The 11,671-nt window shown below is 44.3% G+C and overlaps 1 protein-coding gene across 4 annotated transcripts in view; it reads right to left on the bottom strand.

The window, feature by feature from the left end:
• Positions 1-11,671, bottom strand: part of C8H16orf46 (chromosome 8 C16orf46 homolog) — a 31,676-nt gene that overhangs the window by 15,636 nt on the left and 4,369 nt on the right. For 2 of the 4 annotated variants that reach the window (XM_067471030.1, XM_067471032.1), the window contains exons 1-2: positions 9,177-9,280; positions 2,314-2,556 (exon numbers count right to left, since the gene is read on the bottom strand). In XM_067471030.1, coding sequence (XP_067327131.1) covers positions 2,314-2,520 — 207 coding nt within the window. In that variant the 5' untranslated portion in view covers positions 2,521-2,556; positions 9,177-9,280. Of the gene's footprint in view, positions 1-2,313; positions 2,557-9,176; positions 9,281-11,671 lie in introns of those variants that run through there. The other 2 variants (XM_060788013.2, XM_067471031.1) reach the window with 2 other exon arrangements.

The following is an 11,671-nucleotide window of genomic DNA, read 5'->3' as shown; positions in this document are numbered from 1 at the left end:
AACAGACGGCCATTAAAGCATGAGGAGCCAGGCGCGCGTGCATGCCCCCCCTACACACGCACACACAAGCGAGAGTGGGCACCATGGGAGTGGAGGAGGAGGCTTGGCGCATGGAACCCCTTCTCTTTCCCTGCTATGCCAGGAAGGCGGTCTCCTCCTCCTCCATCTTTCCCTGTTGGAAGAGGCCAGCGGGTGGGGGATGGACGTTCTGTAGACCCTTCTTTCTTTTTTTTAACTCTTTCCTTTCTCTCTGACCTGCTCGCCTGTCTCCGACAACATGAGCACACACTTAACACACACACAACAGGAGGTAGCTGCCTCTGCCACACTCCACCCGAAAGGACTCCTTTCCTCCCTCCCTTTCTTTCCTTTTCTTCCTTCCTTCCCCTTCCTTTCCTCCTCTCCTCCTTCCTTCCTGTCCCTCCCTCCTTCCTTCTCCTTTCCTTTCCTTCTTTCCCTTCCTTCCTGTCCCTCCTTTCCTCTTCCTTTTCTTCTTTTCCTTCCTCCCCCTTCCTTTCCTCCTTCTTTCCCTTTCTTTATTTCCTTCCCCTTCATTTCCTTCCATCCCTCCTTTCTTCACCCCCTCCATCCTTGCCCTCCTTCCTTCTCCTTCCCTTCCTTCCTTTCTTCCTTCCTTCCTTTCTTCCTCCCTGTCCCTCATTCTTTCTTTTCCTTCTCTTCTTTCCCTCCTTCCTTCCTTCTTACTTTCCTTCTTTCTATGTAAGATATAAATACAATATTTTATATATTGTTATATAGATTACTATATAATATAATATTACTATATAATACAAATTAAATGGAAGGGACAGTCAAGAAGCAACGAGGGAAAGAGGGAAGGAATGAAGGAGGGAAAGGGGGAAGGAAGGAGACAAGGAGGGAGGGAAAGAAGAAAGGAAAGAAAGAAAGAAAGAGAAGCAAGGAAGGAGAGAAGGAAATAAAAAAGTGAAAGGAAAAAAGAGAGGGAGAGAAGAAGGAAGAAGAGAAGGAACGAAAGACAGGGAAGAAGGGAAGGAAGGAAGGAAGGAAGGAAGGAAGGAAGGAAGGAAGGAAGGAAGGATGCAACCAAAGAGCAAAGAAGGGGGGAAGAAACAGGTACTAATGGAAGAAGGAAGAGAAATAGGAAGGGAAAGAAATAGAGGAAAGGAAGGAAAGAGGGAAGGAAGGAAAGAAAGAGGGAGGGAAGTTTGGCCACAGCAACATGTGGCGGGTACAGCTAGTCCTTCCAATAATAATAAACGAGAATAAAATAATAAATGTAATAATAACAAAAAAAGAGTAAAATAATAAATGTAATAATAAAAATAATAAGAGTAAAATAATGGAAATGTAATAACAGTAATAATAGTAAAATAATAAATGTAATAATAATACAGTAAAACAATAACTGTAATAATAACAAAATAGAGTGCAATAATAGATGTAATAACAATAATAGAATAAAATAATAATATAATAATAACTAGAGTACAATAATAAATGCAATAATGATAATGATAAATAGAGTAAAATAATGAATGTAATAATAACAATAATAGAATAAAATATTAAATTTATTATTTATTTATTTACCGTATTTATATATCGCTTTTCTCACCTCTGGGGGGACTCAAAGCAGTTTACACAGAGATAATGGCAATAAATGTAATAATAGAGCAAAATAATAAATAATGAAAATAATAACAGATTAAAATAATGTAAATGTAATAATAATAATAATAATAATAATAATAAAGTAAAATAATAAATGTAATTGATAATAATAATAATAATAATAATAATAACAACAACAACAACAACAACAGAGTAAAATAATAAATAACTTTGACTCAAGTATAAGCCGAGGGGGGGGGGGGTTCAGCCCTAAAAAAGGGCTGAAAAACTCAGTTTATACTCGGGTATATACAGTAATTGCTTTCCCATTGTAACTACAAGTCAAGCAATAGGAAAATATTTTCCCTTCTTAAATAAGGGGGCAGTCAGTGCAAGTTACTAGGCAACTATGAAGGCATTGTCAAGGAATTCAGTCGAAATTATTCAGTGAGGTCGATCAGAGCTAGCTCCCAAACTCTTGCTACAATCACTTTTTAAAGGGCCAAGCTACGCATACCCAGCTCATGCCTGAACTTCAATCACAATTACATAAAGTGACCAAACTGTTAATTATTTTGATTTTTACATTGTGTATCAAGATGTAATCATTCAAAACAAACTGTCTGATAGTATTCATTTACAAACTAAGTACTTTTTATTTTAAAAAGAAATCATTAATGACTTAAATATGAATTTTCACAAGATAGTATTCTTACTCACAGCATCCTCCCATCCTGTTCCATTAATGTAGTCGAAGGATTTTTCCTCTTGTTCGTTGACACTATTACTGATGTTCAAAAGAATGTAAATTTGATTTCTCTCCCGCCTCTCGCTCGGATAGGTGCAGCGCAGTTCTATTTCCGCATTTCTTGTATTGGTGGTGGCTCTTTCAGAATCAATTGTGTTTTGTTTCTGTTCAGAGGTCATAACCGTTGCTGACTCTGCAGGTTGTATGCCTTATTCCTACAGAAGATGGTTTATGAAATGACCCAATCAGGCAATGGATTTTATATTTTTTAAAAACAGTAATAATAATCATAGGTATGGTTATATCTTTCGTTGCCCAAGTTTCGCAAGATGGTAATGTGATCAGTTTGGGTTACTCCAAGTAACTTGGCCCAGGAAGCTTTGTTATCAGTATCATCCTTTTAGTCCCAAAACTGGTCTAAATGCTCAGTATTATTCTACTGACAACAGCCTATCATCCCAGACTTTGCCTTGCATCTAGGTGCATTTCATCTGCCTCTGGTAGCTGTGCTAGGGTATCCCCTAACAGCAATGCACTACATCACAATTGTGGCATTCACAATAATCAAGGTGATACAAGGATTAATTACCCCCATCCTTTCCAGACACAGATTTGGAAAAAGCGATGGCTTTACTGTTTTGTACTAGTATCAGGACTACACCTGTTTGGATATAAGCCAGCATGCCAACGCCTTAAATCAAGAAACAACTTCCTAAAATCTACAGCACATTCGGGCAAATCCAGGCCCGGAGGTCAGATGCGACCCTTTGGGCTCTTTTTTCAGGCCCTCCTGTCAAACCATCTTATCCTTCATTCCTTCTCTTTCCTTCCTCCTTTCTTCCCTCTTTCGCCTTCCCTTCCACCCTTTCATCTCCCCCCACTTTCTCTTTCCTTCCTTCTCTTTCCTTCCTCCTTTCCCTTTCTCCCTCCCTCCATTCCCTACCAAACTTTTGCCCTTCCTTCCCTCTCTTTCTCCTTCCATCCTTCCTTCCTTTCCACCCTTTTATTCTTCCTTCCCTCTTCCCTCCCTCTCCCTTTTCCCATCCTTCCTTCCCTTCTTCCCTTCCCTTTTCTTTCCTTCCTCCTTCCCCTTTCTCCCTTCCTCCATTCCCTTCCTTTCCTCCCTTACTCCTTCCATCTTTCCTTCATAGAATCATAGAATCATAGAATCAAAGAGTTGGAAGAGACCTCATGGGCCATCCAGTCCAACCCCCTGCCAAGAAGCAGGAATATTGCATTCAAATCACCCCTGACAAATGGCCATCCAGCCTCTGCTTAAAAGCTTCCAAAGAAGGAGCCTCCACCACACTCCGGGGCAGAGAGTTCCACTGCTGAACGGCTCTCACAGTCAGGAAGTTCTTCCTAATGTTCAGATGGAATCTCCTCTCTTGTAGTTTGAAGCCATTGTTCCGCGTCCTAGTCTCCAAGGAAGCAGAAAACAAGCTTGCTCCCTCCTCCCTGTGGCTTCCTCTCACATATTTATACATGGCTATCATATCTCCTCTCAGCCTTCTCTTCTTCAGGCTAAACATGCCCAGTTCCCTAAGCCGCTCCTCATAGGGCTTGTTCTCCAGACCCTTGATCATTTTAGTCGCCCTCCTCTGGACACATTCCAGCTTGTCAATATCTCTCTTGAATTGTGGTGCCCAGAATTGGACACAATATTCCAGATGTGGTCTAACCAAAGCAGAATAGAGGGGTAGCATTACTTCCTTAGATCTAGACACTATGCTCCTATTGATGCAGGCCAAAATCCCATTGGCTTTTTTTGCCGCCACATCACATTGTTGGCTCATGTTTAACTTGTTGTCCACGAGGATTCCAAGATCTTTTTCACACGTACTGCTCTTGAGCTAGGCGTCACCCATTCTGTATCTTTGCATTTCATTTTTTCTCCCAAAGTGGAGTATCTTGCATTTGTCACTGTTGAACTTCATTTTGTTAGTTTTGGCCCATCTCTCTAATCTGTCAAGATCGTTTTGAATCCTGCTCCTGTCCTCTGGACTATTGGCTATCCCTCCCAATTTGGTGTCGTCTGCAAACTTGATGATCATGCCTTCTAGCCCTTCATCTAAGTCATTAATAAAGATGTTGAACAGGACCGGGCCCAGGATGGAACCCTGCGGCACTCCACTTGTCACTTCTTTCCAAGATGAAGAGGAAGCATTAGTGAGCACTCTCTGTGTTTGTCCACTTAACCAATTACAGATCCACCTCACCGTAGTTTTGCCTAGCCCACATTGGACTAGTTTCCTTGCCAGAAGGTCATGGGGGACCTTGTCGAAGGCCTTACTGAAATCCAGGTACGCTACATCCACGGCATTCGCCGCATCTACCCAGCTTGTAGCTTTATCGAAGAAAGAGATCAGATTAGTCTGGCATGACTTGTTTTTGATAAATCCATGTTGACTATTAGCGATGACTGCATTTGTTTCTAAGTGTTTGCAGACCGCTTCCTTAACAATCTTTTCCAGAATCTTGCCCGGTATCAACGTGAGGCTGACTGGACGGTAGCTGTTTGGGTCATCCTTTTTTCCCTTCTTGAAGATTGGGACCACATTGGCCCTCCTCCAATCTGCTGGAACTTCTCCCGTTCTCCAAGAACTCTCAAAGATGGTTGCCAATGGTTCCGAAATGACTTCCGCTAGTTCCTTCAATACTCTGGGGTGTAGTTGATCTGGCCCTGGGGACTTGAACTCATTAAGAGCGGCCAGGTATTCCTGGACGACTTCCTTCCCAATTTGGGGTTGGATGTCCTCCAATCCCTCATCCACTCCATCTTGCTGAGGTTGAAGACTCTCTTTTTGTGAGAAGACCGAGGCAAAGAAGGCATTAAGCAGTTCTGCCTTTTCCCTATCCCCTGTCAGCATTGCCCCATCTTCTCCTCGAAGAGGTCCTATCGCCTCCTTGTTTTTCCTTTTTCTACTGACATAAGAATAGAAGCCCTTTTTATTGTTTTTAATGTCCCTGGCAAGTCTGAGCTCGTTTTTTGCTTTAGCCTTGCGGACCTTTTCCCTACAGGTGTTGGCTATTTGTTTGAATTCTTCTTTGGTGATTTCTCCCTTTTTCCACTTCTTGTGCATGTCTCTTTTGTGTCTTAGCACAGTTAGAAGTTCTTTGGACATCCATTCTGGCTTCTTTGCACTTGTCCTATTTTTTCTCTTTGTTGGCACGGTTTGCAATTGCGCCTTGAGTATTTCACTCTTGAGAAATTCCCATCCATCCGTAACTCCCTTGTCTTTTAGTATCTGTGTCCACGGAATGCTGCTCAGCGTTTCCTTCATTTTTTGGAAATCAGCTCTCCTAAAGTCCAAAATGCGGGTTTGACTTGTCTTAGTTTCGGCCTTCCTTTGTACCTCAAATTGCAGGAGCACATGGTCACTTGCCCCTAAGGATCCTACCACTTCGACCGCATCGATCAGGTCCTCCGCATTTGTTAGGATGAGATCAAGAGTAGCCAATCCCCTTGTTGCCTCTTCTACCTTCTGGACCATAAAATTGTCTGCAAGGCAAGCGAGGAATTTGTTGGACCTTGTACTCTTGGCCGAGTTTGTTTTCCAGCAAATATCGGGATAGTTGAAATCGCCCATGACTACTACATCTCTTCTCTGTGCCTTTCTTCCCTTCCCCCCTTTTGTTCTTCCTTCCCTCCCTCTCTCTTTCTCCTTCCCTCCCTCCTTCCCTTTTATCTTTCTTTCCTTCCCTTTTCTTTCTTTCCTTCTCTTTCCTTCGTCTTTCCCCTTTCTCCCTCCCTCCATTCCTTTCCACCCTTTCGCCCTTTCTCCTTCCATCCTTCCTTCCCTTCCAACCTTCCCTCCCTCCTTTCTTCCCTTTTGTCTTTCCTCCCTACTTCCCTCTTTTTCCTTCCATCCTTCCCTTCCTCCCTTTCATTATTCCTTCCTTCTCTCTTTCCTTCATCCTTCCTTCCCTCTTTCTCCTTCCTTCCCTTTTCTTTCCTTCCTTCTCTTTCCTTCCTCCTTTCCCTTTCTCCCTCCCTCCATTCCCTTCTACCTTTTTGTCCTTCCTTCCCTCCCTTTCTCCTTCCATCCTTTCATCCTTTCTTCTCTCTTCCCTTCCTTCCTTCCTTCCTTCCCTTTTGTCTTTTCTTCCCTTCCCTTCCTTTCACCCCTTCCCTTCCTTCCCTTCCTTTCATCCTTCCTTCCCTCTTTCCTCCCTCTCTCCCTCCTTCCTTCCCTCCCTACTTTCCTCTCTTCCTCTTTTTCCTTCCATCCTTCCCTTCCTCCTTTTCATCTTTCCTTCTTTCCCTCTTTCCTTCATCCTTCCTTCCCTCTTTCTCCTTCCTTCCCTTTTCTTTCCTTCCTTCTCTTTCATTCCTCTTCCCCCTTTCTCCCTCCCTCCATTCCCTTCTACCCTTTCGTCCTTCCTTCCTTCCCTTTCGCCTTCCATCCTTTCATCCTTTCTTCTCTCTTTCCTCCCTCTCTCCTTCCTTCCTTCCTTCCTTCCCTTTTGTCTTTTCTTCCCTTCCCTTCCTTTCATCTTTCCTTCCTGCTCTCTTTCCTTCCTCCTTTTCTTCCTTTCTTCCATCACTGGGCAGCCAGTCCTCCTAACTGGGAGTGCTAGCAGAGATGGGCCAAGACTAACAAAATGAAGTTCAACAGTGACAAATGCAAGATACTCCACTTAGGGAAAAATGAAATGCAAAGATACAGAAAGGGGGACAATGCCTGGTTCGATAGCAATACACGTGAAAATTATCTTGGAGTCCTCGTGGACAGGAAGGTGAACATGAGCCAACAATGTGATGCAGCAGCTTTAAAGGCCAATGGGATTTTGGGCTGCATCGGAGTTTGTCTCTATATCTAGGGAAGTCATGCTACCACTCTGTTCTGCCTTGGTCAGACCACATCTGGAATACTGTGACCAATTCTGGGCACCACAATTGAAAGGAGAGGTCAACAAGCTGGAATGTGTCCAGAGGAGGGTAACCAAAATGATCAAGGGTCTGGAGAACAAGCCCTATGAGGAGCGGCTTAAAGAGCTGGCCATGTTTAACCTTCAGAAGAGAAGGCTGAGAGGAGACACGATGGCCATGTATAAATATTAGGCCTGGTCTAATTAAAATTTAATTATTATTTCATTATTGGTGATTTTTATGATAGAACCAATTAGGAACTGCCTTTTATAATGAATTTTTGAGAGTTTTGTTAGAGTTCTGAAATTTTCACCACCAGAACTTTAGTTTTGTAAGTACATTAGAACCATTTAGAACCATGGATTGACCAGGCCTAATAAATATATGAGAGGAAGTCATAGGGAGGTGGAAGCAAGCTTGTTTTCGCTGCCCTGGAGACTAGGACGTGGAACAATGGCTTCAAACCATCTGATTCAACAACCAGTGGAGATTAGGCATTGGCAAACTTCGGCCCTCCGGGGTTTTTGGACTTCAACTTCCAGAATTCCTAACAGCCGGGAGGTTAGATGGGAGGTGATAATAATAATAATAATAATAATAATAATCTAGATTATTGGTTTTGATAATGTGGATTGCACGGCAGTGTAGAAAGGGACCGAATCTACACTGCTGTATAATCCAGTTTCTGCAGCTTGATTTTCCACTCAGCCATAGGAAGCCATTGTGTGGTCTCAGGTTAGTCACATTCTCTCAGCCCCAAGAACAAAGAAACAAAGGCTGATGGGTCCCTCATCACCCACAAACAACTTGAAGGTCCACAGGCACCACGACATTCAGCACAAGCTCTGAAGTGCCCTCAGGTGTAGACATCCAGCATGGAAACTCAACTCTGCACACGCTCAGAGATCCCCTTCTACACTGCCATATAAAATGCAGATTATTTTATTTGAACTGGATTATATGGCAGTGTAGACTCAGGCCTCTTCTACACTGCCATGTAATCCACATTATCAAAACCGATAATCCAGATTAGTTGATTTGAACTGGATTATATGGCAGTGTAGACTCCCATTGCTTCTACACTGCCATATAATCCACATTATCAAAGCCAATAATCCACATAATCTATTTTAGACTGAATTATATGTGTCTACAATGCCATATAATCCAATTCAAAGTAGATCAACTGGATTTTATATGGCAGTGTTGAAGGGGTCTCATATAATCCAGTTTAAAGCAGATAATGAGTGTTAGTATCTGCTTTGACACACGGCCATATAAAATCCGAATTATCTGCTTTGAACTGGATTATGGGTTTATGCTGCCATATAATCCAGTTCAGAGCACATAAAGTTAGTTTAGTATCTGCGTTGATAATGTGGATTATATGACAGTGTAGATCCAGCCTAAGGCTCCTTTGACCCATATACATAGCTTTATAAAATCCGGATTATCCGCTTTGAACTGGATTATACAAGTCTACACTGGCATCCTTATTATCTGCTTTGATTATTATTATTATTATTATTATTATTATCTGCTACACTGTCATATAATCCAGTCAAGAGCAGACAATCCAGATTTTATAAGGCAATGTAAATGAGGCCTTCTATGCTGCCTTATAAAATCTGGATTATCTGATTTGAACTGGACTATACGAGTCTATGCTGCCATATAAACCAATTTAGAGCAGACAATCCAGGTTTTTATGAAGTGTGGAAGGGGCCTCACATAATCCAGTTCAAAATGAGGATTAGTAACTGCTTTGATACATGGCCATATAAAATCCGGATTATCTGATTTGATCTGGCTTATACGAGTCTACACTGCCATATAATCCAGTTTAGAGGGGATAATCTGAACTGTACATGGCAGTGCAGATGAGGCCTTCGAGGCTGCCTTATAAAATCCGAATTCTCTGCTTTGATCTGGCTTATATGAGTCTACATTGCCACCCCTTACCTTCTTCTTGGCGCAGGCTTCCCCCATCCTAGGCACCCCTTCCTTCCTTCCTTCCTTCCTTCCTTCCTTCCTTCCTTCCTTCCTTCCTTCCTTCCTTCCTTCCTTCCTTCCTTCCTTCCTTCCTTCCTTCCTTCCTTCCTTCCTTCCTTCCTTCCTTCCTTCCTTCCTTCTTCTGACGTCACGGGCCTCGAGCCCCCATCCCTCGAAGCCGTTGGTTGCCATGGAGACGCTTGTGAAGGAAGAGAAGGGAGCGCGCGCCCGGGAAGGGAGGGGCGAGGGAACAATGAGTGCGAGCGCGCGCGAGGGAGGAAAAAAAAGGGCGGGAAACGAAGCTGAGGGAAATAATAGGCCTACCTACCTACCATTTAGTTTCACTGACTATTCTAAAGCCTTTGACTGTGTGGATCATAATAAATTGTGGCAAGTTCTTGGTGGGATGGGCATACCAAGCCACCTTGTCTCTCTCCTGAGGAATCTGTACAAGGACCAAGTAGCAACAGTAAGAACTGACCACGGAACAACAGACTGGTTCAAGATTGGGAAAGGCGTACGGCAGGGTTGTATACTCTCCCCTGACCTATTCAACTTGTATGCAGAACACATCATGCGAGGATGTGCGGGGCTTGATGAATGCAAGGCTGGGGTGAAAATTGCTGGAAGAAACATTAACAACCTCAGATATGCAGATGACACCACTCTGATGGCCGAAAGCGAGGAGGAGCTGAGGAGCCTTCTCATCAAGGTGAAAGAAGAAAGCGCAAAAGCTGGGTTGCAGCTAAACATCAAAAAAACCAAGATTATGGCAACAAGAATGATTGACAACTGGGAAATAGAGGGAGAAAATGTGGAGGCCGTGACAGACTTTGTATTTCTAGGCGCAAAGATTACTGCAGATGCAGACTGTGGCCAGGAAATCAGAAGACGCTTACTTCTTGGGAGGAGAGCAATGTCCAGTCTCGATAAAATACTCCAGAGGACAGGAGCAGAATTCAAACGATCTCAACAGATTGGAGAGATGGGCCAAAACTAACAAAATGAAGTTCAACAGGGACAAATGCAAGATACTCCACTTAGGCAGAAAAAAATGAAATGCAAAGATACAGAATGGGGGATGATGCCTGACTTAATAGCAGTACGTGTGAAAAAGATCAAGATTGCTATTGATACTTGGAGGAATGAGGCCAACCACATGCATCCTGGACCCCTGCCCATCCTGGCTTCTAAAGGAGGCCAGAGGGGGATTGGCTGAGTGGGTTAAGGTGGTGGTTAATGCTTCCCTTCGGGAAGGCAAGATTCCAGCGAGCTTAAAACAAGCTATAATAAAACCGCTGTTGAAGAAACCATCACTGGACCCCACTAAATTCGACAACTATCGGCCAGTTTCCAATCTCCCCTTCTTGGGCAAAGTCTTGGAATGTGTGGTGGCCTCACAACTCCAGGTATTCTTGGTAGACACGGATTATCTAGACCCGGCACAGTCTGGCTTTAGGCCGGGACATGGTACCGAGACAGCCTTGGTCGCCTTAGTGGATGATCTGCGCCGGGAGCTCGACAGGGGGAGTATGTCCCTGTTGGTGCTGCTTGACCTCTCAGCAGCCTTTGATACCGTCAACCACGGTATCCTTCTGGGACGCCTCGCAGGGATGGGTCTTGGAGGTACTGTTTTGCAGTGGCTCCGGTCATTGCTGGAGGGTCGATCTCAGAAGGTGTTGTTGGGGGACACCTGTTCAACCCCACAACCATTGTCTTGTGGGGTTCCTCAGGGCTCAATATTGTCTCCCATGTTGTTTAACATCTACATGAAGCCGCTGGGGGAGATCATCCGGAGTTTCGGGGTACGGTGTCATCTGTACGCGGATGATGTCCAACTCTGTCACTCCTTTCCACCTGCTACTAAGGAGGCTGTCCAGGTCCTGAACCGGTGCCTGACCGCTGTGACGGTCTGGATGAGGGCGAACAAATTGAAATTGAATCCAGACAAGACAGAGGTACTCCTGGTCAGTCGCAAGGCCGAACAGGGCATAGGGTTACAGCCTGTGTTGGATGGGGCCGCACTCCCCTTGAAGACACAGGTTTGCAGCTTGGGTGTGACCCTGGACTCATCGCTGAGCCTGGAACCCCAGGTTTCGGCGGTGACCAGGGGAGCATTTGCACAGCTAAAGCTTGTGCGCCAGCTGCGCCCATACCTTGGGAAGTCTGACTTGGCCACGGTAGTCCACGCTCTGGTTACATCCCGTTTAGACTACTGCAACGCTCTCTACGTGGGGTTGCCTTTGAAGACAGCTCGGAAGCTCCAACTAGTCCAACGCTCGGCAGCCATGATTTTAACAGGAGCGGAGCGCAGGGAGCATACAACCCCCCTGTTGCGCCAACTCCACTGGCTACCGATCTGCTACCGGGCTGAATTCAAAGTGCTGGCGTTGGCATTTAAAGCCCTAAACGGTTCCGGCCCAAGCTACCTATCTGACCGCATCTCTGCCTATGAACCCACCAGG

The sequence above is a fragment of the Anolis sagrei genome, chromosome 8, assembly GCF_037176765.1.
Source record: "Anolis sagrei isolate rAnoSag1 chromosome 8, rAnoSag1.mat, whole genome shotgun sequence".
NCBI classification, from domain to species: Eukaryota; Metazoa; Chordata; class Lepidosauria; order Squamata; family Dactyloidae; genus Anolis; species Anolis sagrei.
The sequence above is the reverse complement of the archived record's forward strand: the minus strand, read 5'-3'. Positions and strand labels throughout refer to the sequence as shown.